Below are 27,689 nucleotides of genomic sequence, written 5' to 3' on the forward strand. Positions count from 1 at the left end.
GTTTTGTAAGTGTCTGGCATTTCCCCTGCTGGCACTTATTCTCTCTCCTGCTGCCCTGTGATGAGATGCCTCCCACCACAACTGTAAGTTTCCTGAGGCCTCCTAGCCATGCGGAACTAGGAGTCAATTAAACCTCTTTTCTTTGTAAATTATCTAGTCTTGGTATTTCTTCATAGCAGCGTGAGAATGGACTAATACACTTCCCAAACATCAATGTGTGTTAAGAATCACCTGGATCTTGTTGAAAATGCAGATCCAGTATGTCTTGGGTGGGGCCTGAGGTTCTACAGTTCTAAGAAGCTCCCAAGTGATGTCAGTGATGCTGGTGCATGGTCTACACTTTGTGTAACAGGACACCAGTGAATTTGAGAAGGAGTTATAAGCTACACTGGTCACTAGGGCCACAGCTAGCCCACACAGCACCTTCGTGCAAATTAGAAGAAGGTGCCACTTAATGCCTGTGTTTGGCAAGCTGTGTCCAAGCTGGGCTTCAGTAGGAACCACCGCCATGGCATCTGCAGCAGCCTGCTGGCCCCCACCACTATTTGTATTTTCCACAGTATTGGAGGTTAGTAGGTGGTTAACCAGTAGTTAATACAAGAATCTCTCAGTCTGTCTTAGCTACCTGACTTTGGGTGTCCACTCTTCTTAACTTCAGGGACCAAAGGCCTCAGAAGGTCTTTTGAAGGATTCACCTCGAAAGTTACAGGCCATTCTTCAAGGATACAAGTCTGTTACAGAAATGTGAGGTCCTTTCTCCCCACACCTGAGATCCAACTTCAACCAAAGAAACCTGTATACAATTCTCTAGCCCAAAATGTTTCAAATGTTCAATGTTTCAAATGTTCATTAGAGGCAGTGAGGTTCATTTGAGAAGAGACCGGACCTAAAGCCTGACTGGCTGGCCTCAAATCCCCACTCCGCCACTTACAAGCTGTGTCACATGGGCAGGTTACTTAACCTCCTTGGGCCTTAGTTTCCTCATCTATAAAATGGGGATTCTGAGAGTCACTTCTTGGGGTTGTGAAGATGAAATGAGATGACCTATGTGAAGCATCAGTACAGTCTGACCCATAGAGAATGTTCTACACAGGGAAGTAAGTTTAGGGTTCGCCCTTGAGAGAAATGGCAAGAGCTGCTCAGAAGCCCAGACGGGTTATGGATTCCCAGAGCCGTAAGGCCAGAAGGGCCCTAATATCATTTAGTACTAATTCAGTCTCTTCAATGTGCAGATGGGAAAACAGGAGCCCAGAGAGAGAAGAGGGCTTGCACAAGGTCTCACAGCAAATGAGTGGCATATTCACAACCAGAATCAAAAATCCCAGAGAGGTTTTGTGGGGTTCCTTTGAGGGTTTCCTGGGAAATTGGTCATCTTTAGCTGGCAAGTTCTGTGGTATAACTGCAAGTGCACCTCTCCTTCCTGGACACACAGCTAAACTACATTTTGAGGCCACAAGCATCTGGGTTTTGGCTTACGGGATGTGCCAGAAGTGATGTTTATTATCTTTCACAATCTCTTCCCCCTCCCCAACTTCAGCCTGCTAGCTCCTGTGCGACCTTGAATCCACAAGATGGCAGAATCACAGAATGGAAGCATCCTGGATCCCTGAGTCACTTCTTGGAGGAGAGATGCCAAGCTGAGAACAACCACAGTGGAATTTGCAAGAGCGAGAAATAAGCTGCTATTGTGTTAAATCACTGAAAAGTTTATTTAATTGTAGTCAGCCTTATCCTAGTATATGCACATTTTGCACATCTTTGCCACATCTTTGAATTTTCATAACCGGGACAACTAAATCTAACCAAATCGAAGTATGAAAAATGCTTCAAACCCCAGTCCAGATCCAGCTGAGAGATGCTCTGACTTACCATTGGTCCTGGGGCTCCATGCATTCCAGGTTCACCCTAAAACAGGAAGATATATACTTGTCACTGTTTGGGACAGAAACAAAGATGCAAAGCTGGGGCAGATATGTGCCTGCAGGGTCTGGTGACATAATTACCTTTTTCCCCATCAGCCTTTCCAGAGGAATGTCGCCTGTCAGGATGGCACCCGGCTCTCCCTTCTCGCCCTGCAATTCAGAGAACATCTCAATGAAGTCAGGACTCCTCCTTGCCACCTTGTCCAGAGAGTTTTGTACAGAGACTCCTCCTTGCCACCTTGTACAGAGACCTCTGAGTCCTGCAGCCATGATTTATTTCTCTTGCCTTCATCCTACTTGAAACCCCACTGCTCCAAAATTACCTCGTACTAGAGTATTGCAACAGCCTCCTAAATGAATGAATGTTCTCTCAGCCATTCCCTCTATGCACCATCAGAGTTACTGTCCTAAGGCACAGGACAGTCCTATCTTCCATGCCCCTTCAGGCTCCCACTGATAACAGATTTGCATCCTCACTCTCAACCCTCCAGGATCCAGCCCCCGTGTGGTCCTGTCTATCTCCTGCCACATGGTGCCCTCAAGGAAGCTCTGGCTCCCAATGTATTTGACAGCTTGCTTTCCTAGCAACTCAACCTGAGATCTGTTCCCACCAAGAATACTTATTCTTGTTAAAACACCTGAAATTAGGAAAGAGATGACGGTATAAAAACTAGAGGCCTCTGTCAACATGGAGGCCTTATGTCTCCATATGCAACGTTGCCTCCAAACTCTAAGCTCCTGTGCAAACACTTACTTAGTTAGGCAAAGCTATCCCAGACATTAGGAATGAGTGATGGGTAGACTGGTGGCAAGAACACAGGATCCTGACCCCAATCCTGTCCTCAGCAGAGCCATCTACTATGCTAGAGGCTGCTGAGAAGATGATTGTCAAGAGAACAAGACTGGGTGCAGAAACCTTCTATCTGACTCTGAGGCTTTGGCCCTAAACTTCAATGCTGGCCCCTGGGGAGCAGGGCTGAGCCACACAGAAGTCTCTTTTCAATGGGGCTGGGAGTAGCTAGGACAGTAGCATCAAAGCAAGCAGAGCAGCCTCTTTCTTCCATCCCCCTAAGCCCACACCTGGTATTTAGATCTTACCACTCCACTGGTGAGGAAAGGTAGTCCTGAGCACGCCAGCAGGGAGAAGAAGCAAGCACAAAAGCATTAGAGGCAGAGTGAGAGAAAGCGCGTTCACTGCAATGGCCAGAGCAGAACTGCCCGGCTGCCTGGACCAGTCATTCAAGGTGGCAGGAGGTTAGGGCGGGGATGTCATGTCCATCCCTCTAGATCCATCTGACCTTACCACATAGGAAACAGAGTGTTTAAACAGAGTGTTTAAAGCAAGAGGTGCTCTTGCTTCACTGGGCCTCCTCCTAAGCCTGAGCTGGCCAGCCCTGGTCCATCTCCACAGGCCTGTGGCAGGAAAAGCATCCCAAGACACATCCCCACGTGATGCCAAACCTTCACCCAGCATACCGAGCCCTCCATGCCCTGGAGCAGTGGCCCACTAGACATTGGAGGCCCTCTCCTCCTTGGAGACCATTATATTATAGAATGGTGGGGGGAGAGAAGAACGAGAGGAGTTCCCCCATCCCACAGAGCACACCCACCCTCCTTGACTCCCCATGGCAGGCTCAGGGGGTTGCACAGTGCTCCCACTGGCTTTGCACAGAGCTCCATTCCAGCTGTAAGCATGTGCTCTGTTAGCTCTTTGCATATCTCTTCCTCATCTTATTTCTATATCCCTACACCTAGCACAGGAAACTGCCTGGCACACCACAGGGGTCAGTGGACGAAAGATGGATGAGTATATACATGGACGAGTGAATACATTAATCTGTTTATGGACGTCACTCTCCCCCTTATCTATAAAAACCAACTGGAAAGTTAATTCTAAGAGGCAAACACAAAAGAATACAAGCACAACAATAGGTTTGGTACCCTGGGAGTTCTCAGGAAGTGTTCTGTGTGCTAAGTATTTATTCCAGAGATTTTGGACCAAGACTGTTGTTCAACTGCAGAATGCTCAATTTATAATTTATAAATATTAACATTTGTTCTACTCATTAATTATACATGCTTTCGTCCAACACGTGTATTCAGTACCATTTGTATACCAGGCCCCATATTAGTATTGGAGCTATGGAAAAGAAGCTGGCAGGATGCCTGTCCTCAGGCAGTGCATGTTCTAAGGGGGATGCCCAGCAGGTGGTTAGACAAAGCACAGTGTGTGTGAGAACAAAGGAGTGTTGAGTTGAGTTCTCTTTCCAAATTATGGTAAAAATCAATTTCACTACCCACTTCGTACCTTCTCGTCTCATAGAGAACCTGGAGATTAAAAAAGTTAACAGCTGGAGAGTGACCGCTAATAAGTATGGGGTTTCTTTCTGGTATGATGAAAATGTTCTAGAATTACAGAGTGGTTCATGAGGTTGTACAACCTTATGAGCCCACCAAAAATCACTGAATCGTACAATTTAAAGGGGTGAATTTTATGGCATGTGAATTGTATCTCAAAGAAGAGAAAAGTTAATAGCTATTTTCAGCCAATCTGAAACGTTTAGCAAATTCCAGCGCCCAATCCCACTCAGATACCTGGGCCCCTCTTACCTGTTCTCCTTTTAGTCCTGGAAAGCCAGGTAAACCAGTGTCACCTTTTGGTCCTCTAGGGCCCTGGAAGGAATTGTTATATAGTATTTGGTTGTTCGTTAAGATTAAAATGCATAAACCAATCAGAAATATATTTTTTCTCAACAGTAGAATAGACACTGCCATCCCCGAGGTAGGTGGAAGTCATGATTACCTATGACATTTTCTTAACCTTAAGTGGTCCAGAAATTGTGGTCTGGCAGAAAGAAGATAGCACTGAGTGTTAAGAGGCCTTGAGGCTTCACACTTTTTTGAACATTGGTTTCCTCCAACTGGGCACTACTGATCCAGCCTATTATCTGGGCCTGCTGCATCTGCTTGCCCCACGGCTCCTCCAGGCCACCCTGCAGCCCGCCTCCTCCACTATCCCCTTCCACGACTCCCACCCCTTCTCTGGCTCCCCACTACCTATGAGATGGGACCCAGGTACCTTAGCCTGGCACCCCAGCCCATCCCAGCCAGGCATCAACATCTCATCTCCCACACCATCAGGTTGACTCCCTTCCCGCAGCCTCTCTGCACTCCTCCATTGCTTCTGCACTCATGCCACCCCCCCATAGGAATGCCCACCCACCCCTCTGCAGAGCCAAATCCACACATGCAGCCAGAGGCAACCTCTTCTCAACTCCAACAGACACTGAATGCCTGTGACAATGACTCACACAGCCACATCTGCCTCAAAAAGGCATCTCAACACTTTCTTGCTATTTTAACTTTTCACAAGTTCCTGTCTTGTCTGGATGAAAGAGTGAATTACCCATTACAGCAGTGGCTTTCAACTATTTGTTATTATTGTTTAGCAGTGAAACTCTTTTCCTTCCTTTTTTTCCCCCCAAATAAAGTCTTAAATGAAAGCCTAATATATACAAATATGTCCAGTGAAGCTTCCCTTATTGAAGGTCAGTGGCCTGGAATGTGCCTATTTGGCCCCCTCCTTACTCCCTGCAGCGGAGGTCCTGGAGGCTCTCCTGCAGAGCCTGGGACTCCCTCAGGAACACAGGACCACTCATTTAGAGGAAAGTGTGCTCTGAAATGTGCCCCAGGTCTTGGAGCAGCCAAGCCGGGGCTGGAGCTTAGGGGTTTGGCCTTTTCTTCTGCTAACCAAGAGTCATGGTCAGAGTCATGGTCACAATCGTGGTCATGGTTGCCATTCTCTCTTTTGTTTTTTAACGTCTAGTTAGCAGTATTTTTAGTGTTATCATATGATATGTGCCTTTAGAAAATGTAAAAAGTTCAGAAAATCAGCCAGGCTCAGGGGCTCATGCTTGTAATCCCAGCACTTTGGGAGGCTGATGCAGATGGATTTCTTGAGCTCAGGAGTTCCAGACCGGCCTGGGCAACATGGCAAAACCCCAAATCTATCAAAAATATCAAGAAAAAGTTAATGAACAAGATGCCCCTGGAGCTCAGTCATGCAGAGATGGAGGAAATGCCATTCTAGGTGGAAGGAACAGAATGATCGCAGCCACGGGGCACAGATAGAAGACAGCGAGGGTGGTACTTACTGGAAATCCTGGCAGCCCAGGCAACCCGTCTGGCCCCTGTGACACACCAAAGATAGAGCACGCTGGATTAGGAGTGGCATTTCCAGAGTCAGCAGGACCCCCTCCCTCCCAGCCCCTTCCAAAGGCCTCAGCATGTTCCCACAGCTGGGAAGACGGATTGACACAGCATTAGGGAAGAAGGGGCCCTGTGAGGGTCTGGATTTGCCAAGGGGAGGACAGTGACTGGAAATAAAGCAAGGAAGAGAGAGAAGGGGTGGAGGCATGGTAATGCAGGCAGACAAGGCCCAGGGACTGTGAGGACAGGGATGCCCAATCTCTGGTTTTAGTCTGTCTGTGTTTTGCTTCAGTATCCACCCACCTAATACCCGAAACCTCCAATAGCTTGGGGAAAACAAAGACCTCTTGGGAAGAAACTTTCACTTGTTAGCTGGTTTGCTCTAGGGTTTCATTATTGAGGTATTTTGGATTATTTGTTTTCATAGAAATCAAATGGATGCAGTACAGAGGAGACAGGAAGATGGCTCACAATGAGGTCACTCAGCAGGGGAGAAACCTGGTGCCAGAAGAGTCTGCAGATATTTGCAGGAATCTTGGGGCAGCACTAGATTTTCCCCTGGATCTGGATGAAAGGGATTCAGGGCAACCTCATGGGGATCTGCAGGAGAGGCAGGGACATTGGCATTGCACAGCTGTGAAGGCATAAACCTATCTCCACAATGACTTGCACAGAGCGTCACAGTGTGCTAAGCAGTTTCACATCCCTCACTTCTTACAAGTTGCCTCAAAGGCTGGTGAGGTGTCATCAGAGAAGAGAATTAGGGGCTCAGAGTGGTGTGTGGAGAAGATGGGGCTGCAACCTCAAGGCTCCTAAGGCCAGAGCTCCTTCCTTTCTCCTGTGCTGACCAGCAGATGCTGGGAGATGCAATGAGGATTTATTCTACAGGCTGTAGGAGGAAGCTTCCTTCATCTTAGGGCCATTGTGCCATGAGTCAACTCTGCCAACTTGCAGAAATAATGTATATTTCGGGTTTTTTTGTTTGTTTGTTTTGAGATAGAGTCTCACTTTGTCACCCAGCCTGGGGTGCAGTAGTGCGATCTTGGCTCACTGCAACCTCCGCCTCCCAGGTTCAAGTGATTCTCGTGCCTCAGCCTCCCAAGTAACTAGGATTACAGGCACATGCCACCATGCCCAGCTAATTTTTGTATTTTTAGTAGAGACAGGGTTTCAACATGTTGGCCAGGCTGGTCTCAAACTCCTGATCTTGTGATCTGCCTGCCTCAGCCTCCCAAAGTGTTGGGATTACAGGCGTGAGCCACCACTTCTGGCCAAAAATAATGTATATTTCTTATATACATTATAATCCCATTTTAGAGACCTGGAAATTAACACACAGATAATTTCCAGAGTTCTAAAATGGGGCTGTAAAGACTAGAATGAGTCCATTTCTTCCTCGTTTCCCTTGAGCACAAGGAAAGGTGTCTCCAGGCTCTTCCTATACTATGAAATAAGATAATGTAAATAAAAGCAGGCCAAAAGTGTGCAACAGATGTCATCTGTTTGTTACTTAGCATTCTCTAATTTCCATGACACATATTGCCGGTGCACAGGACTGGAAGCTTCCACTGCTTTGGACACAACTTTCCACATGATCAAATTAATGTGAAAGCAACTTTTCAAAAAATGCAAAGCTTTCTTTCCGTTCTACTTTGATATATTCTAGCTCTACGCTTCAGGAGCTAAAAGGATTCCAAAGCAACCCGACTTTGTTTCAACAGGGGCGTCTGGGTAAAAGCCACATTCTGGGGCAGCTGTAGATACCAACCGGAGGCCCCACCAGCTCAGGAATGTCCGAGAAATTCATGAATCCATGGGTGATATTGATCAAGGACTGAAAAGAGAAAAATCAGACAATGAGGACAAAGGATGGCATGTGTTCTGCCTTGTTCCTGGCAGCAAAGCTTTAATTAAAGTCACCCAGCATAGCGGAACACCGCAGACACTGAGAACGCCCTCAGCCCACTGCCAAACACAGCTCTCCCTCCCCCTTCTTATAAAACAGCTCTGAGCCGCCTTCGCACTTTCCTCCTTTACTTAATTTTTAAATCACACAATATACGAATGTCTTCTCTTTTTAGAGTTTAAACATATACATATTATATGCACCCACAGAAAGCACAGTGTTGGGGTGTGTGTGTTTGTCCATGTGGTTATTTTACATAAATGGCATCAGGCGGTATTACTCCTCAACTTGCTTTTTTCACTCGGCCATATTGTGTGGAGATCTTTCCATGTGGAATTTTGGAATATGGATATTTTTAGCTTTAAAAGACTGCCAAAGAGCCATCCAAAGGGGCCAATTTACACTTCCACCAGAAGCACATGAGATTACCTTTTTCCCCACACCCTTACACATATTTGATTTTTAAAAATCATGTTTTTTTTTTCTTCTAACTTTAGTCATCCTTTTTCCAGTTATTTGGGGCTTGTCTTTCTGTGGTCTACCAGCATGATGTTATTTCTCTCTAAAGGGCCAGGATTTTTCATGATGTGATGTCTTAATATTAAATGCATGCGATCTGGTCCCAGCCCACATTCCAGCCTTCTCTCCAATTTCCATCATTCTCTACACACACCCATGTGCACTATCCTCTGCCAGTCAGCTCCCTCGACCTGGAGCACACCACATTGTCCTACTCTCTGCTTTGGCTCAGGGCATCCCTGACACTAGAGCTTTGGAAGTTCTGTCCTCCGCGCCTACCTGGTAAAATCCTTCTCAGCTTTCCAATCCCTGCTCAAAGATATTTCCTCTAGGAAGTCTTCCTTGATTCCTCATAACCCAAACAGTCTTTTCTCCCTTGTTCCCCTCTTTATGTTCATTTGCCTGTCAGTTACAGCTCTGTTACAGCCCTTCTCCTGACCTCACTGGAGGCTCCTTGAAGACAGGAACTCTGTCTTACTTATCTTTATTTTTAATTTTTTAAAATAGAAACTTTTTTAATATCAGAGACAGGGTCTCGCTATGTTGCCCAGGCTGGTCTTAAGCTCTTGGGCTCAAGCAGTCCTCCTGCCTCGGCCTCTCAAAGTGCTGAGATTACAGGTGTGAGCCACTGTGCCTGGCCTTACTTATCTTTATACCCACAGAGCCTAGCATGGACCTGATGCAGAGTGCATGCCCATGAGTGCTTATGCCAGAGTATTTATTATAGGAATGGAGAATTCAATGACACCCAACATTTCATTCAGCAAACACTGATTAAACCAGCACTATGAGGCCAGTGGTGGGGATACAGAGAAGAAAAAAAGCCCCAGAGGGCAGGTGGAGGAGTCAGACATGTAAATAGGCCACTTGCTGTACCATGATGGGGGTTTGAAGGATGAAGTTACTGCCTTCCTTGTTGAGGAGCGTTGGGAAGAGGATGCTTTCCTCCATTTGTGTGGACATCTTCCCATGTGGGATTTTGGAGAATGGGTATTTTTAGTTTTAGTTTTAATAGACTATCAAAGACCCATCTAAAGGGAGCACATAAAGATGTTTCCTGTGACATGAAGGGTGTAATCCTTGGCTTCTCTTGGCTCCTGTACCCCCTCCGTGGTGAGGTGGGGGACCTTCCTGATGGGCAGTTTGGGAAGCACCAAGGGGCATGCCCAGCTCAGCCACACTTCTTTCCTTCAGATCTGCCTGCCTCTGGGAAGCACATCTGGCAACCCATGGGCAAGTCCGTCTGATTGGCAGGAACATGTGGCTCTCCCACTGGGTGAAGGCCTTCCACCTAACCTCCATCAGTAATCAAGGTGGTATCTGGGCCTACCTCCTCACCTTTGGCTTTATTTCTCAATGTGCTCTGCACTTGGCTGGGGAAAGTGTGCACTGCTTATCTGGGGCTTCCTCAAGACCCCAACATCTCTAATGCTCCTAGCCTGTTTTTTCAATTGACCCCAAATGCTGCTAATCAGAAGAGACAAATCTGGAAGCACTATGTGAGAGAACAGTGGAACTGGGGGAGGAACAGGTAGGTGCTGGCAGGTGGAAGTTCTAACACCAGGCACTGGCTACATGCCTCCTGCATAGCCAGCAGCTTTGAAGTCATGGACAACCTTCTCCTCCCTTTGGCAAAGGTGGAAAATATGTAGACAAGCTCTGACCTGAATGATACTCACATTAGACAAGACCTTGATGTGCCCAGGTGGCCCTCTCGGCCCAGGGGGTCCCACAATACTGGCTCCATCCATCCCCCTTTCTCCCTGGTCAAAGCAGCAAGAAGTGAGAAAAAAATTCACTGTACAGCGATAATGCTCCCAGAACCAGGCTGGAAAGCCCTCCCACCCCCACCTTGGCTCTGTGACCTCACCTTGGGTCCCCGGTCTCCTTTCTCTCCTTTGAGACCCTGGAAAAATAAACAAACATAAATATTCTTCTAGTCACTTTGCTCACCTCCATCTAGCCTCTTGTCTCACCATCTCCCCCTAAGCTTTTATGCTTATTTTGTCCCAGGCAATGGGAACCAAGGATAAGCGAAAAATGCCCCTTCTGGAGTCAGAAGGAAGCAACACTCCACAGAGTAAGAGAATCAGCGGCCCTCTCCCAGCATTGGGTGAGGGTCCTCTTGACCCTGAATCTGTGCTAGACTGAAGGGCTCAGCTCTGGGGCCCATTTAACAAAGAGAATGAAATCCAGGGGATCGGTCCTCCTGAGAGCCCGCATCGCTTCATGGCAGGAGATGGACAACACCTGCCAGGGGCTGGAGGCAGTAGGGAGGGGCACCTGCCAGGAGCACAGGGCTTTGACCTGGGGCAAAGTGTGTGCATTGAATGGGGCAACTGGAGGGAGGAAATAAAGTAGAGATGCTTAGTGGTAAGAGACAAAAGAGGCAGAGGGAGAGAGAGAAATAGATGAAGAGAGATAAAAATGATTTTCAAGTTCTCTTCCCACATCATGTTTTCTGCAAAACTTCTATGCTGTTCCTCAAAGACACAAGCTGTAAAGAGCATCTCATTTTCCTATTGCACAGTTGGGGGCTGGAGGCACAGAGAAGGTGAGTTATTGAAAGTGGCAGAGCCGGGATGCAGCCCACAGCTTCCTCACTGTAGTGTGACAGTGTGACAACCCTCATAATGAAGGTTTCAGAGGTGACCTACGATTGCAGCCGTTGGTCTGGAGAGTTTGGGTTCATTCAATAGCTGGGTGCTTCCAGAGCCTTCGGTATCCTGGGGAAGGAGCAAGAATGATAATTTCAGATCCAGTTCCTGGGCACCTACTTGTGCCAGGTGTGGTGTTGGAAGCTGGCGGCTCACAGGGGAATCCGCACAGCCTCTGCCCTGAGACCAGGGTTTAGCTAGCTGGTCTTTCTAGTAGCCCTTAGTACACATCATTTTTATAACCACAGAAAAGGGGAAAAGTACCTCGAATCCAAGTCCCATTGTGCATCCAGGGCCTGGGGGCCCAGGGGGTCCAGGAGGCCCTGGGGGTCCCATGACCCCAGGAGGGCCAGCTTGTCCCTTTTTCCCCGGGGGTCCAGGTAAGCCTCTGTTGCCAGGGTCACCCTGTAGGAAAGAGGGCAGGCTGATTATCTAGCCCTGGGTTCACTCATGGAAGGAACAACATGCATGCCTGAATCAGAAAATCACTCCTTGAAGTTAATTAGGTTGATGAATTCTCTGATCGGTACCGCTTAATGGTACAGAAACAGCTGTCTTGCTAATGACATTTCACTTGGAGATAAGCTGATGCACTCATTTGAATGTATTTGGAGGGAGGGGTGAGGAAGGAGAAAACATTGAAGGGTGTTTACTCCCCACCATCCCCAGCTGTTCTGCCTTCTCTGAGCAATTCCTTTGAGATGTGTTCCTCTCTGTTCCATGACATTTATATGTTCAATATTCCAGCCCAGCAGTCCAATTATAGTAAACTCAAAGAAAGGCGAGGAGGGAGAAGAAAGTTCTTTTTTTTTTTTTTTTTTTTTTACCTTTTCACCAACTGAGCCATTAGGCCCTCTTGCTCCCTGAAAAAAACAAAAACAAAAACATGGACCAATTAATGCATATCTCATGAGGTATGTTCTGAAGACAATGCACAATTATGGACTCTAAGGAAATAGGATATTAAAATAGGACTCTTTCTGTCTCAGATTGGTGTCTCCAAACCAAACACATTACAATAGGTGCCAGTCTGTTGGGCAGGTCATGCTGAAAGCTTGTGAAACCCATTTTTCAACCATCAGCTCATCACCTACCGCAAGAGTAAACCAGAGAAGTTAAAGATTAACGAGGGAGAGATCATAGAAGACTTCGCTTGGAGAGCTGCCAGTGGACTGGAGTGGTCCCCTTCCCCACCCTTCCCATGACGGAGGTAGAGGGTACTTTACCCACTCTAAAGCGAGGGAAGGGGCTTCAAGATCTGAAATGTATCCCCTAGACTTTTGGATATATGGGGGATGATGACTGGCTCTCTTGTGGAAAGATCTAAAGACCCAAAGCTGGCTGGAGTAGTCCCCAGAAGACAGAATTGGGGAGGAGGTTGCATTAGAGCAGGTTGCATGTCCACGCCCAGTGGGGACCACACTACAGTTTCCTGGGGGGTTAGATGCAGATCTCACAGAAAGGAGTCGGCTGTGAGGTCCAAGCAGAGGAGAGGACCAAAGCAGGTGGGCGGTCAGGAATGGTCTGCAATGGGGACAGTGGCCTACATCAGAGGACTGTGGTAGGGCGCCCCCAGATGGAGAATCTCTGAGGAAACCACAAATGCACCTGCAAGAGATGAAGTCAGCAATTGCATGCCACACAGGAGGTCCTGAGAGAGATGCTGATGTACCAGCCATCAAAGACTATGTCCTTCCCCCCAGTTATTTTTCTTCCTGGGCTAGTCTCCTCCTTATATCAAATCCATGGAAATGAGAGAATGGATAGTTCTAAAATAGCCATGCTCAAAAATAAGATGGGGAGTGGCATTAGATCCAAAATAGAAATGCCAAGGGGAAAACAGGGAAGTTGAAGACAGGGGCCTCAGCCATCAAGAGAAACCACAGGGAGAAAAGTCTGCTGTGAAGCCGTGATGGAAGTCAGGTGCATGATGTGGCCCCTGGGCCCCAGAAGGTAGACAGGTTGAAATTCTGCAGCAGGCTAGCTGTCCAGCCCTGCCCATCTCCCCTCCCCTCCCACCCTCACTCCTGCCAAGGAGAAAATATGGGTACCTTAATTTTAGAAAAACAACAGTTGTTTATTGGGCTAAAGACATAAGGCAGAGCCCCAGATGACTAGGAAACTCTGTGAGGTCCAAGGGCACCCTACACGCGGAAGATCAGCTGCTGAGGTGCCCTGCCTGATGGCACATCTTATTCCTTCCATCCCCTTCCTGAACCCTGCATGTCTCAGAAGGGGCTACTGCCCACCTCCCAACAGTCTGCACCAACAGAGGCAGAAAACAGACTCAGGCAGGATCCCAATTTCACAAGTAAACACACAAGAAAGAAACACAAACATCTGAGGCAAGGCAATACTGTGAGAAACAACTAAGTCAACTACAGAATTTACATCCAAGGAAATGGAGTTAAGAAAACAATCCAATCAGGACATTGAGTATAAGACACACATTCTCACAGAGAAAAGGTAGGATAACATAGCCATGAAACAAAGACACGCTATTATGAAATAAAAACAGTGGTTATGATAAAGAACCAATTAGAGATCTTGGAAATTATAAATAGAGAACTGTCGAAATGCAGAACTCTGCAGAAGGACTGCATAACAGAATAGACACACCTAAAGAGAGAATTAATACAGAGATCAGGCTACAGAATTCTCCCAGAAAGCAACACAAGAGGGTAAAAAGACCTAGACAGAATGACAAAGTAGTAAGAGAGATAGAAGCCACAATCAGAAGTTCCAACATCGGTTTAATTGGAGTGGCAGAGGAGAGAATAAAGAGAAAGAAGGAATGCAGTGTTTAAATTTTCTGAAAAAACACAGAAGTCTCCAGATTAAAAGGCACCCCTCCCCCCAAAAAAAGTCCATAGAGTACCAAGAAGGATAAATGAAAGAATACATTTAAAAAATAATTCACATTGGCCAGGCGTGGTGGCTCAGGCCTGTAATCCCAGCACTTTGGGAGGCTGAGGTGGGCAGATCACAAGGTCAGGAGTTTGAGACCAGCCTGGCCAACATGGTGAAACCCCGTCTCTACTAAAAATACAAAAGTTAGCTGGGTGTGGTGGTGTGCACCTGTAATCCCAGCTACTCAGGAGGCTGAGGCAGGAGAATCGTTTGAACCCAGGAGGAGGTTGCAGTGAGCCGAGATCGCACCACTGCGTGACTCCGTCTCAAAAAATAACAATAAATAAATAAAAATAAATTAAAAAATAAAAATAAAATAAAAACAATAATCCACATTTAGTAACAATGCAGAGGAATTTTTAAACACCAAGAATACAGAACAATAAATCCCCAAATTTGCCAAAGAGAAAAATCAGATGACCTCCAATAGAGTGAGAACCAGAGTGAATCTGACTTTGTGCTGGCAACACCGGATGTTGGAAGATGATGGTGACCATCTTCAAATCATCAAGGGCAAATGACTTTCCACCCAGAATTCTATACTCAACCAAATAAGAAAATAAAAACATTTTTAAAAATCCAGGGTCTCAGAAAGTTTGCCATCTACAGACAGTCTGTGAAAACACGACTGGAGGAGCTACTCTAACAAAAATAATGAAAGAGGAAATAGGACACACGAGGCAATGAAAACTATATTCATGTATTACTTTTATGATTACAATTTAATTTTAATTTTAATAAATGCTTGAAGTAGAGTTGTTCTGTCCCTCACCTACCAGCCCTAAGGCACTTCCACAAAGTCCCATGGCTCTGCCAGGGCACAGAAAACCAGGGACTAAAGCAATTTGCAGGTTCCTTCCAGCTCTGAATCTTTGGGACTCTAGTTGAGTATGAGCCTAAGCAAAGCTCTCAGGATAGATGAGAAAGATGAGGCCATGACGTGTCCGCAAAACTGCCTGCACACAATAGGCAACCCCCACGCAACAATCTCCCCCTTTCTCCTTCACAGACTCGAGCCCATGCTGTTTGCTTGGTAGCTGTGATAACCTTCCTCATGGAACTGGCTGCTCCCATGGGTGAGGTTCATGGGTTTGCTAGGTGAGGGTTTCCACCTGATGCTGGAGGAAGACAAATGCCTCTCACCTGGGGGCATGCGTGGGGCATGGGAAGGGTCCCATCTCTTGCAGTGTTTTCCTATTGGGACACACTACCCAGTTCTTGGCCTAGGAATGGGGATCACAGGGGCTGAGGGTGGTCTGGGCTCCCAGGTGAGGCACCAGGCTCTGGAGGCAGGCTCTGAGGCTGGAATGGCAAGGAATTTCTGCAAGCAAAGCCCTCCATAAGGTCTCCAGGGGCAGCTTCATGGAAAGTTGGTGCCTCTGTGGCAAAGGAGCCAGCAGAGACACTCCAGCCATTCTGGGGAGACGGGAGGAGAAGGTGTGCTCGGTGAAAGAAGTGACAGCGACTAGGCTCTGTCACCTCCCTGCTGGCTAGCCTCACCAGGGAGAAACTAAGTGTGACCTTCCACCTGCAGTGGAAACATGACTCCAATAACTGGATGCCAATTTTATAGCCTAACCCAGAGGCTACAGTTGCTATGTCTGCTTCTCTTGGGTATGATTGGCTTGTTGCTGGCTGCCCATTGCAATCTGTCTTTAATGAAAGTGCCAATCTTGTGCATCTTTTCAGTAACAAGTCAAACTACCATCAGGATTGTTGTGAAACAGAAACTAAAGTAGCCTCCCTCTAAAAACCTTGTAGCTGCATGGCCGGCTGATCTTGTTACAGAAAAGTATGTCCATAAAGTGAAAAACTGAATTGTTTCAGTTGCCTTCCTCATTCCTTTCCAATCAAGAGGGCATCTTACAGAGTTTCAAAAGACGTTCTAGAAGATATCATGGGCCTTGGTTTACGGTCTTAGATGATTTTATCCAGCTTAGACATGGTAAAAAGAGAGTATCCAAATCCATTCCATTGACTCACAGATAAGATGGCCATCAGCTTGGAACATGAGTAGATTAACTTGTGGGTAGAAGAGTCCACTTTACTGGAACTTATGTGAACAGGCAGGGTGAAAAGGAGGAGCTCCAATGAACAGGCTGAGGGAAGGCTCCTATTCCCAAAATGGTGATGTTGGAGTTGTACATTATTTCTTAGTGAGAGAATTTTTGTGCAGTGAGGGCATGCATGCAATCTTGGAATTCCAAATAGCAGAGCTGCAAGTATGGTTTTAAAAGTGATGAAATATGAAGGTATCAGTTCACTAATGGAAACATTGCAAAGGAATGAGGTAAAATAGTGCCGTCTGTTACAACATCGTGGTTTAGAATTGATTCAAAATGTTGGCTTACTGTGGTGAATTGGATTTTCTAAGGACATTACTCAATTTCAGCACACAGGAACCTCAAAGAACCTAATGGAGATGAGAATTCTTTTTGCTTGTGTGGCTTCTGAGACAGCACATCTTACTGCCTTGTGGATGTCTGCTGGTTTTCCTTCTGCTGTTTGTAATACTGATAACCAGTTTCTTTTCTGTTACAATTGACTATGATCTATATGATCTTTTTTTTTTTTTTTGAGATGGAGTTTTGCTCTTGTTGCCCAGGCTGGAGTGCAATGGCACGATCTCGGCTCACTGCAACCCTGGCCTCCCGGGTTCAGGTGATTCTCCTGCCTCAGCCTCCCAAGTAGCTGGGATTACAGGTGCCCGCCACCATGCCCAGCTAATTTTTTGTATTTTTAGTAGAGATGGGGTTTCGCCATGTTGACCAGGCTGGTTTCAAACTCCTGACCTCAGGTGATCCACCCACCTTGGCTTACCAAAGTGCTGGGATTACAGGAGTGAGCCACTGTACCCAGCCATCTATTTGGTTTTATGGAGGCCTATAATCCAGATGTTGAACCAAACACTTCTGATAATGAAAGAAGATATAAAATAGGAAATTAGGCAACTATTTCAGTGTTTCATTTAAACATGTTGTTAGAAGGTCTAAACCCATTACTGCATCCTAGGCAAAAGCAGCTTACTTCTCTTTTCTTTCTTATACAAGGTTTAGAGAATTGTTCAAAGACCAATTGGGATTGCTTGGAGAAAGGGAAGGTGATGATGATCTAATTGCATTTCTCTTACATCAACGGAAAAGACAGAAGCTGATTTTACAATGACAGTTTGGCAGCTCAGTGAAATTACTCAAAGGCAATTACTGGCAATTCAGCATTCCACAGTAATTCTGGACACTGAAGAAAATTTCCAAGCACAAACTCTTTCCTGCCCAGGTGTCCCAGTACCTTTTGAGACTGCAGAATAACATGAATGACTTAGATTCTGAAAGTAGAAAATCAACAACAACTGTTAACACTAGGTGTGTTCCGAGAACTGAATGGCAGAATCTGCAGTGCAAAAGCAGAAAGGAATGATTTTTCAGAGATCCATCTTCTTCAGCAAGTTCTTCTGCATTCTTTCTAGAAACATTCTACTGCTGAGAAAGCAGGCTACTCCTCACCCATTCCTTCTTGGGCTAAAGATCTTAAGAGTTAGTTGCTCATCTTGATTTGGGAAAAATAAAGTAAGGAGTATTTCTATCATCGAACTCAGCATAGAATAATCTATTTGATAAATTCTTTTTGAGGTATCATTTAAAAAATATTTTAATTTGTGTAATTTCAATACGTTTTTTGGGGAACAGATGGTATTTGGTTACGTTAGTAAGTTCTTCAGTGGTGATTTCTGAGATTTTGGTGCACCCATCACCTGAGCAGTGTATACTGTACCCAATCTGTACTCTTCTATCCCTCACTCCCTCCCACCCTTTCCCCCAAGTCTGTTGTATCAATCTGTTTTCAATTTTTTCTGGAGACGGAGTCTCACCCTGTCACCCAGGCTGAAGTGCAGTGGCGCGATCTCGGCTCACTGCAACCTCTGGCTCCCGGGTCCAAGCGATTCTCCCACCTCAGCCTCCTGAGCAGCTGGGATTACAGGTTTGTGCCACTGCGCCTGGCTAATTTTTGTATTTTTAGTAGAGACGAAGTTCCACCATGTTGGTCAGGCTGGTCTTGAACTCCTGACCTCATGATCCGCCCATCTCAGCCTCCCAAAGTGCTGGGATTAGAGGTGTGAGCCACCGCACCCAGCCTGTTATATCATTCTTATGCCTTTGTGTCCTCATAGCTTAGCTCATACTTAAGATGTTTGATGAATTCTTAATGAGCATCGTTTTGATCTCAATCTCATATTTTATAATAATAATTATTATATAAAAAACATTTTTTTCCAGCTAAATAACCTGAACCTTATTCTTTGTAGGGAAAACTCCATTTTAGATAACTGCCTAGATTGGTCTATGTGCTGTGCTAAAGAGAAAGGAGGCTGATTTCACCACAGCAAATGGAAAGACTTCCCTATAAGTGGATCTATCCAACGGTGCAAGGCACTGCCTGGGCAGGAGATGAGTTCCTTGTCACTGGAGGTATGCAAGTTGAAGGACAGATATTGTTGATGGGGAGTCAAAGATCAAACGAATCATTGGATCTTATGATCTATTACAGCCCTGAAGCTGTTCATTTCCTTTAGCACATGTTTTGTTATTTTACATACTGAATATACACCTTGGTTTATTAGGGACTTTTTTGGTTTTGTTTTGTTTTTAAGGTAAATATCATGTGCAAAGTTTCCTGCCAGCTCTCCAGATGCAAATTTCCAAGTTCTTTCAAGTCTGCTTTTGCTTGATCAGAAAACCTCATATGTGCACAGTGCAACAAATTGAGATGCATAGCAAATTTCAGAAACAAATGTGATTGATCTCCAACATTCACCCTAGGCAAGCCTGCTGCTCCTTGCACTGCTGATTCTTCAAGCAGCTGCAGAGTGCCTGTACAAGGGTGTTTTGTATGCAGTTGTGGGTGTAGGTATCTTTAAGTTCGAGACAGAGTATGGGAGGGGTGTGTGTGGGTGGGTGGGGGGAAGCCTGGAAGAAGAACAGGTAAGAAGAGTGTAGGTCTGTGGTGCTTCCTGCAAAATTTAATTTCTATGAAACTGTTGGTACATGTAAAATGAGTTCTATAAAGCTTGACAATTGTATCTTTTTCTGAGAAATAAGCTTTCCACGAAAATTGAGTTATGGTTCCAATTAAAATAAACATACTCCAGAGCTGACGGAAACTAGAAATTCAGTTCAGTGATGATGGTGGTGTCTACAGAGTCAGCATTTTCCACGTCTTTGTCCATGAGAGGTTCACAGAAGGCCCCACTTCTGATCCCAGCTGAGATCTCTCTTCCTCCTCTAGACCCCAGTAAAACCCACTGATCGCATCCCTAGCACAGGGCTCACCTTGTCTTTATTGCCTTCCTTTGACAGACATGGCTTATCTCATCAAGCTGGGAACACTGCAGAGGCAGAAACCACTCCCTACACATACACGCCCCAGGTAGCACCAGCACAGGCTTGCAGACAGGAGGCAGGACCAGCTTACAGACAGAGAATGAAGAGGATGAAGGCAGGCCAGACTCTGGGAAAAGTAGACTAATGGTGTCTGAAAAAAGTTTCATTCATGCATCAAACACTAATAGAGGCTTGTGCTAGGTTCTAAGGAGAGAGAGGCAGTACTATGCTCTATGTCAGGGTGGGGGTGAGGAGCAGACAGGTAAGCTAACACCTTTAGTGTCACTGGCAAGGGAGGTTCTCAATAGCATGGGAACTTCCTATGATGCTCATAGAAAGGGGAGGAAGGAGGGGTGCTTTCTGCTCATAATGAGTCAGGGAGAGCTCCCCAGAGGATGTATCTGAACTGGGTCTTGGAGGATGACAAAAGGAAAAGGACATCCCAAACAGGGAGAAAACCATGTGCAAAGGCCAGGAGGACAGAAGGGAAGAGCGCGCCCAGAGCATTTGGGCAGAACCAGCCCACTGGCCAAGAGGCCGTGTGAGGAGTTGGGGGATGCACTAGAGAGGCAGCTTGTGCGAATCAGGAAGGGCCAGATGTCTGCACAGGGCTAGGGTGTGTCCTGCAGGCAGTTGAGCCCTTGATCTTTTCTCAGTAGCCAGGGCAGGGGCTGACGAGAGCCTGCTACAGGAAGGTGAACTGGGCAGGAGGCTGGAGGGTGGGTGGAGAGAATGGGACAGCAACGGGGAGCCCAAGGCCACCGTGCGAATGAGAAGAGATGAGTCCAGCTCAGTGGGGAGACAAAAGTGAGAGATGTGGAGGTCAGACTGGGCCATCTTGGCACTGACCAATCATACCAAGAAAGGGAGGGAAGGAGGAGTTAGAGAAGATTCCATTTCTCGCTCCAGGTGACCAGGTAGATGGCAACACCATTCACTGAAGCTAGGGGCAGACAAGAGTGGGCAGGGAAGGTGCTGAGTTCAGGCTTGGGCATGATGAGTCCCATGATGGGGACATCCAGCAGAAGTGGCCAGCAGGGGATTTCAGGAGGCCAGGGGGTCAGTCACATAAGAGGCAAGGTCAGGCTTAGGGGTAGAGAGAGTAGTGTGGGCCTGGTGGCTCCCATGTGGTGGGACCCTCCCGTGTTCCCTGTACCTTCTCCCCTTTCATCCCGGGAAGGCCGGTGGCTCCATCAACTCCAGGCTGTCCCTCAGGGCCCTGGGGAACATCAGTGACAATCAACCCACAACATTTCTGCTAAATATCACATACACACGCTTGCTAGAAAAGGAGGGCAGGGTTGGGAGGCAGGTGAGGCTGGTGGGCCCAGGGCCTCATGTCAGGTGCAAGGCAGGAACCTAGTCCTTGGCCCAGGCTGGGTCACTACTGACTGTGCACCTGTAGCTAACTGTCCTTCACTCTCTGGATTACATTTCCTCCTCTTTGGGGAAGTTAGAGACAGGGTTGGACCAGATGGTCTCCAAGGGTCTCCTACCCCAGGCCCAGCCCTGATGGCCTATGATTCCAAGATTCTTTATGAATCTGTGTCTCCTGTACAGACGCTTCTTGACTTACAATGGGGCTACATCTGATAAACCAATTGCAAGTTGAAAATATCTTAAGTCCAAAATGCATTTAATACACCTAATCTACTGAACATCATAGCTTAGCCTAGCCTAACTTAAACATACTCAGAACACTTCCATTAGCCTATAGTTGGGCAAAGTCATCAAACACAAAGCCTATTTTATAATAAAGTGTTGAAATCGAAAACAGAATGGCTGTATGGGTACTCAAGGTAAAGTCTCTACTGAATGTGCATCACTTTGCACCACTGTAAAGTCAAAAACATCTTAAGCTGAACCATTCGTAAGTAGGGGGCCATCTGTATTGACTATGATAAAGCAGCAAAACAATACGTAGGATGATGTTTTTCTTGGCTGCTGCTTCTTTCGAATCTCAGCAATGATTCAGATGAGGAGGATTTCTGTTTACAAACAGCTAGCTGCTCTCTCCCCATCGCGAACCTTGGACAGTGCTGGGTTTTGCAATCTGTACACCCCTCCCCTGCTAAAGGAAGCCCCACAGCCACAGAGATGGGGAGAAGACTTCAGTTGCTCACCGGGGGCCCGGGTTCACCAGCAGGTCCATCCTCTCCAGGAGATCCAGGGGGTCCCATGAAAACATCAGTTCCTGGTTTTCCTGGAATCCCAGGTAAGCCAGGAGGCCCTGGGGGTCCTGGAGGACCCTAAAAACACAAAGACTCTGTTAGAAACAGTGGGGGAATACTGAATGAGATACTGAATATGTGCTTCATGCAATCTCTCAAATTCTTTCAACAATCCTACATGTAGGGTTTGGTGATCCCACTTAGCAGATGGGGAAACTAAGGCTCAGTGAGACCATGCGACTCAAGGGCTCTCAGACACACAGCTAATTAGTAGCAGAACTGGGATTCGAATCTCAGTCTTTCTGAGCCCATCATATCGTGTTTTCTCCCAAAAGGCTGAATACAAGAAAGATCCAATTAGTTGGAATTCTGAGAGGTGCTCTGGTGAACTTAGTTTTCTGATTAACTGTGAGGTCAGTCAGGACAGATCATGAGGTCAGGAGATCGAGACCACCCCAGCTAACATGGTGAAACCCTGTCTCTACTAAAAATACAAAAAATTAGCCGGGCGTGGTGGCCGGCGCCTGTAGTCCCAGCTACTTGGGAGGCTGAGGCCGGAGAATGGAGTAAGTAAACCTGGGAGGTGGAGCTTGCAGTGAGCCGAGACCGCGCCACTGCACTCCAGCCTGGGCGACAGAGCAAGACTCCATCTCAAAAAAAAAAAAAAAAAAAAAAAAGAACTGCTTGTGGTGTAGCCTTGTTTTTAAAACTCTTTCTGAAGTGCACTAGTGTTTTTAGCCCATTGCTGGGTTGGCTGATCCCACCAGGCTGGGAGATTCATTTGGCTCCCATTCCATTTAACCACGGAGTCCAGAACCCTTCTGGCCCTGGCCATGAGGAGTGGGCAGAGGGGCAGCCAAGTGGAGCTTTCAACCAGGGATTCAGCACAGGCTCTCAGGGACAGAGGCACCAGCTGCAGCTAGAGAAGGTAGAAGCTCCCCAGGGGGCAATTTCAGAAAGGACTGGTGGAGCTCCAGCCTTGGCAGGAGGCCAGGGGAGCAAGAGGCACCAAAGAGAAAGAGTAGCCTGGAGAGGGAGGCAGGGAGGGAATGCATAAGGGAAGGAGATTTCAGGAAGGTTCTGGAAGCTGAAGTAGAATAGCCACCCAGAGACAAAACCAGCAGGTCTCTTTAATGAATAGGTTGAGAGGAGGGGGAGGGAGGATTGAAAGCCAGTTGGCAGAGGTGAAGGGCACTGGGCACACCTGCTGCAGGGCAGCCTGCTCAAGAAGCCCACCAGGGAAAGGAAGAAGGTGGGGTGAGGAGGTCCTGAAGATAAATGTAGGCTCATACTCACTTACAATGCAACTGATCAAAGTGAACAATTTCAAACATACATACAAGTACAAGGAAAAGTAGAATGAACCCCCATGAGCTCACTGCCGGCAACCCCAGCAGCGGCCAATCCGGTTTCATCTGTCCCTGGCCCCCACGTCCCTCCCTCTGGGGTTACTTTGAAGGCAGTCCCAGACACCAGGTTGTGTCCTCCTTCACACTCACTCTCAGCAGCTGCTCACTGCCCACCAGGTCACCAGAGCCAGAGCCGACGTCCGAGCCCCAGCCCAGGCCAGAGCCCTCTGCCTCTGCTCCTGCCTGGAGAGAGAAGAAATTTCCACTACTTGCATTTAACTGCCAGACTCCAAGGACAGCCACGTCACTGAAAGTTTTCTCCAAAATGGGGAAATGTTTCCTATATCCTATAGCCCGATAATTTCTGCTCCCCGTTTTCTCTCTGACTTTTCTCCCACTCCCCTCTACAGCTACCCTTCTCTCTTGCCGCCTCCCAGCTGTGCAGCCCACTCATGTCCTCGGCCTCCTTTCCTGCCTTTCAATTCCCAATTCATCCTTCAAGGCCCAGTTCCGCAGTCTCCTCCTACACGAAGCCCTCCCTACCCCGTTTCCAGGCAGAATTCTCTCCCTCCACAGTGCTCCCACTAGCCTCTGTCAAGGTCTCAGTGAGATGCTAGGACCACTTGACTCGAAGCTTAGTTGTGCGTGGGTCCATCGGCTCCTCTAAACTAGGGCTCAAGAGCCAGCCCAAACCTGAGACACACTGGGTGCCCAGAGTCCAGCAGGAGGCCGAGCACCCAGAGAGCCCTCAGTGCATACTTGAATGGCATCAAATGTATCTGAAGAACAAGGGGAATCTTCAAAACACCTTTCCAGCACTTAACTCCTGAAGACAAGAACCAGGCAGGGCCTAATTCATTCATTGAATGTGTGTGTACTGAGCACCCCCTGAGAGGCACCCAGAAGAGCTGGGTTTGGGGGTTACAGCTGTGTTTAGGAAGGTCACAGTGGTGGGAACATGTGTGTGGGGGAAGGGAAGTGGTGACATGGAGGTGGAGAGACCAGTTAGGAGGCTGGTGCCATCGCCCAAGAGAGGAGGAGGAGGCACTGCACAGCTAGACTCAGGGGGACTTGGGGACACACTGGGCAGGGCTGGGGAAGGCAGAAGACCACTCAAGGATGTTTCTCTCTTGGTGACCACATAGATGGGGTGCCATCCCCAGAGATGGGGAACCCAGGAGGAGAAGCAGGTCTGGGGCATGGGTAATGAGTCCAGCTTGGCAAGTGTTGAGTTCGAAGAACTTCTGGGACACTCAAGGTGCAGGATTTAAACTGGATAGAAATCAATTCTGCTGCTGCACACTGCAGAGTCCTAGTAGAGGCAGAAAGCCCTAGGGTCTGACTGCAAGATACTTTGGGGACCAAAAAGGAGAGTCCTCAGCCTGTGGCTGTTTTGGCTGCATCCCTGGTCTTACACCTGTGTGTGTGACAAGCCTGGATGGGAATCTCACCGTGGGTCCAACAGGCCCAGAAGGTTCAGGAGGGCCAGGAAGCTCCTCCCCAGCATCACCCTAAAGAGAACAAAATGGTCAGTGAAGTGCTGGAACTCTGTTCCTACCATCTCCCCACCTTTCTGTAGAAATCGTGCTCATCTTTAAAATCAGGATCACACAGGAAAGAAAAATGGCATTGTCCTTTGCAGAGACAGCTTAAGGGAATGCCTTGTCCCACCCCAGGGCTCAGAAGCCCTTTGTTTCTGTGCCATAGTTGGAGGGCACAGGCTGTGGTGGAAAGAGCTGACCAGTATGAGCACGCATCACACACACCCTCCCTTCTTCCAGGATTTATCCCCACCCTCTGATCTGGGCCCCGCTAGAGCACCAGTGCTCAGTGCTCAGGCCCAGTGTGGACTCCCATGAAGCCTGCCCTGCCCACCTGCTCCTCTCACCAGGGCGTGTGACCTTTACAGGAACATCATTGCTCACAGTCTGCCCCTCTGGGACCATGTGCCCCTCAAGGGCAGGCACAGTGCCTGAATCACCTCCAGGTCCCAGCACCTGGCACAAGGCTAGTGCCCCAGAAAATGCTTTTCGAATGACAGAAGCACACATTTGGAAAAGAGGCAGATGAAAGAAAATGACAGAGTGGCATCCCAGGAGGTTTTGGCTGTCAAAAAGGGCCCAGAGAAGTGGCTTCTCTGACAAATAAGGTGACAGGATGGCCAGATCCACCAAAAGGAGGGCGGAAATGTCCACAGTAAAGTCCCCAAATCTGTGTGCCTCCTGCTACACCCCAGAGCCCTACCGGCATCTGAAGTCCACTGAGGTAGCCAGAGGCAGAGAGAAGTGAGGACACCGCCCTCCCCAGCCCTGGCCCTCCCTTCCCCACACCCCGGTGGGCACTCAGGAGGCCCCAGGACGGGAGCACCATCTGCTGCAAGGAACGGCCTCTGTGCAGCCCAGAGGGAGGTGAGACAGGCAGAGGACCAGGGTCATGGTAGAGATGAGAAGGCTCCCAGAGGCAGCCAAGCTGCTGCCTATGGCCAGAGCAGGCTCCCTGGGCAGGATCTCTTGACTGGGGTCACTGTGGACACATCCCCCTGGGAACAGCTTATCACCAATAGGTGTTTTGGTAAGAGGAATTTGTTATTCCCGCAGTGACTGACACCAGCTAAAGCACTTCTATAAACATCCCCTCACGTCATCCCACACCGCAGGGTCATCATCACCACCTCCATCTTACAGATGGAGAAACTGGAGCAAAGAAATAGTAAAGAACTTTCGGGAGATCCCACAGCTACAAAAAGGCAAACCTAGGCCTGTGGTCCTCAAAAGCTCTTGTCTGCCCAACATTTTCCCAGGAAGAAAATCAGGGGCAGAGCCCAGAGCCCGGACACAGAAGTGAAGAAAACTGGTTGCAGATGTGTGGCAGAGCCAGGTGTGGAATCACAGGACCCTTTGATACTTGACAGAGAAGCCAAGGCCCACGGAGGTCAAGGGACTTGGCCACGGTCACCAGGTGGTGAGAAGAGACTCAGTCAGAACTGCCCAGTGCCCTTTTCCTGATTCTCCCAGACCTACAAGTCCATTTCTTTTGGGCTTAGCCCTTTGCTGCTTCTGCGATCCCCTTGATCAGAGTGGGCTAAATCAAACCTAAATAACATGTTCAGGACACTTGATCAGGAGCCAAAGTGTTCCCCAGGATGGTCACAGCACAAACCTTTTCTCCTTTGGGCCCAGCCTGTCCTTTCATTTCCACATGTTCTCTTTGAGCCTAAAACAAGAAGATTTGGTTAAAACGTGGCCACAACATATTTGGGACATGGGGCTGCTGAGTTCCGATGACATTCCCTGGTCCTGGTCAGTGAGCTGGGCATGAGCTAGGGCTTGTACTGGGCTGAAGTCAGTGAGCTCCATGAAGAGAGAGGCTGCCTGATCACTGCACCATCCCCTGCACCGGCAGATAATAGGCTCACAGTACCTACTTGCCAAATGACTAGTGGGAAGAGCCTGGCATTTGGAGTCACCCACACCTGACAATCAGTCTTCTCTCTCACTTGTGTTCCACAACACAGATTTTTAAATATATTACTTCATTTCCAGGGCAACATTCTCCATATATTTGTTAAGATCTATTAGTCAGTCCTTAGAAATGTAATGACATCATTGTGACCAGTGTGGGCTTTGCTAATCAACTTCTGGCTCCCGTCTGAAGACAGTGGTTGTAAACAGTGCAGAAAACCAAAGCACTAAAAAATCCAGAGACAAAGGCTCTCACTCCTACTGGACCCCTAGGAGCAAAGCTCTAATCCTTTCTGGGCCTCATCTGCAAAATAATTCTAGACAGCTAATTTATTGAGCATGTACTATGTGCTGGGTCATGTTTTCCATGGATGAACTCATTTAATCCTCACAAATCAAGAGGTAGGTTCTATGATTATGATTCCCATTTGATGCATGAGTCAACTGTGACAGAGAGAAGTGAAGAAAACTGGCCACAGATATGTAGCAGAGCCAGGCAAGCTATACTGTCACGGTGACTCTGAGATTCAAACTGACCTAGAGTCACCATGGCAGTATAGCTTGCCTGGCTCTGTTACATATCTGCCAATACTGATCCTAGAGGCTGGGCCAATACTGATCCTAGAGGACGGGTGCAGCGGCTCACGCCTGTAATCCCAGCACTTTGGGAGGCTGAGGCAGGTGAATCATCTGAGGTCAGGAGTTCAAGACCAGCATGGCCAACATGGTGAAATCCTGTCTCCACTAAAAACAAACAAATAAGCAAACAAAAAAATTAGCCGGGTAGTAGCGGCACATGCCTGTCTGTAATCCCAGCTACTCTGCAGGCTGAGGCAGAAGAATCGCTTGAGCCTAGGAGGCGGAGGCTGCAGTAAGCCGAGATCACGCCACTGCACTCTAGTCTGGGCAAGAGAGTGAGGCCCTGTCTCAAGAAAACAAAAACAGAAACAAAAAAACTGATCCTAGAGATATCCCAAGGTGGGTGCCTTCTTGACAATCTTGTGCTTTTAGACTCTGCTCAGGAATCGGGGCATTCATCTGAGTGCCCTAACGTGGGGACTTAGCAGGAATGTCTTCATCAGACATCAACCATGTCTCCGTTTCTCTCTCTCATTCTATCTCTAACTCTCTCTGTGTCTGTCTGTCTCTCTCTCTTCCTTCTCAGAGCTTTAAAAAATCTATCATAAAAATTGTAAGCCACCATAGT

General features: G+C 47.5%; 1 protein-coding gene across 2 annotated transcripts in view; it reads right to left on the reverse strand.

Annotated features, from left to right (window-relative positions):
- COL15A1 (collagen type XV alpha 1 chain) overlaps window positions 1-27,689 on the reverse strand; it is a 127,080-nt gene that overhangs the window by 24,135 nt on the left and 75,256 nt on the right. Inside the window, exons 12-26 of one of the 2 annotated variants that reach the window (XM_034967870.4) lie at window positions 26,181-26,234; window positions 24,473-24,532; window positions 23,172-23,264; window positions 21,625-21,750; window positions 20,658-20,720; window positions 12,041-12,076; window positions 11,478-11,618; window positions 11,214-11,282; window positions 10,427-10,462; window positions 10,236-10,319; window positions 7,900-7,965; window positions 6,077-6,112; window positions 4,533-4,595; window positions 2,004-2,072; window positions 1,870-1,905 (exon numbers count right to left, since the gene is read on the reverse strand). In XM_034967870.4, coding sequence (XP_034823761.1) covers window positions 1,870-1,905; window positions 2,004-2,072; window positions 4,533-4,595; window positions 6,077-6,112; window positions 7,900-7,965; window positions 10,236-10,319; window positions 10,427-10,462; window positions 11,214-11,282; window positions 11,478-11,618; window positions 12,041-12,076; window positions 20,658-20,720; window positions 21,625-21,750; window positions 23,172-23,264; window positions 24,473-24,532; window positions 26,181-26,234 — 1,032 coding nt within the window. The remainder of the gene's footprint in view (window positions 1-1,869; window positions 1,906-2,003; window positions 2,073-4,532; window positions 4,596-6,076; window positions 6,113-7,899; window positions 7,966-10,235; window positions 10,320-10,426; window positions 10,463-11,213; window positions 11,283-11,477; window positions 11,619-12,040; window positions 12,077-20,657; window positions 20,721-21,624; window positions 21,751-23,171; window positions 23,265-24,472; window positions 24,533-26,180; window positions 26,235-27,689) is intronic. The other variant, XM_034967871.3, reaches the window with a different exon arrangement.

This window comes from Pan paniscus, chromosome 11 (genome assembly GCF_029289425.2).
Source record: "Pan paniscus chromosome 11, NHGRI_mPanPan1-v2.0_pri, whole genome shotgun sequence".
Taxonomy (NCBI): domain Eukaryota; kingdom Metazoa; phylum Chordata; class Mammalia; order Primates; family Hominidae; genus Pan; species Pan paniscus.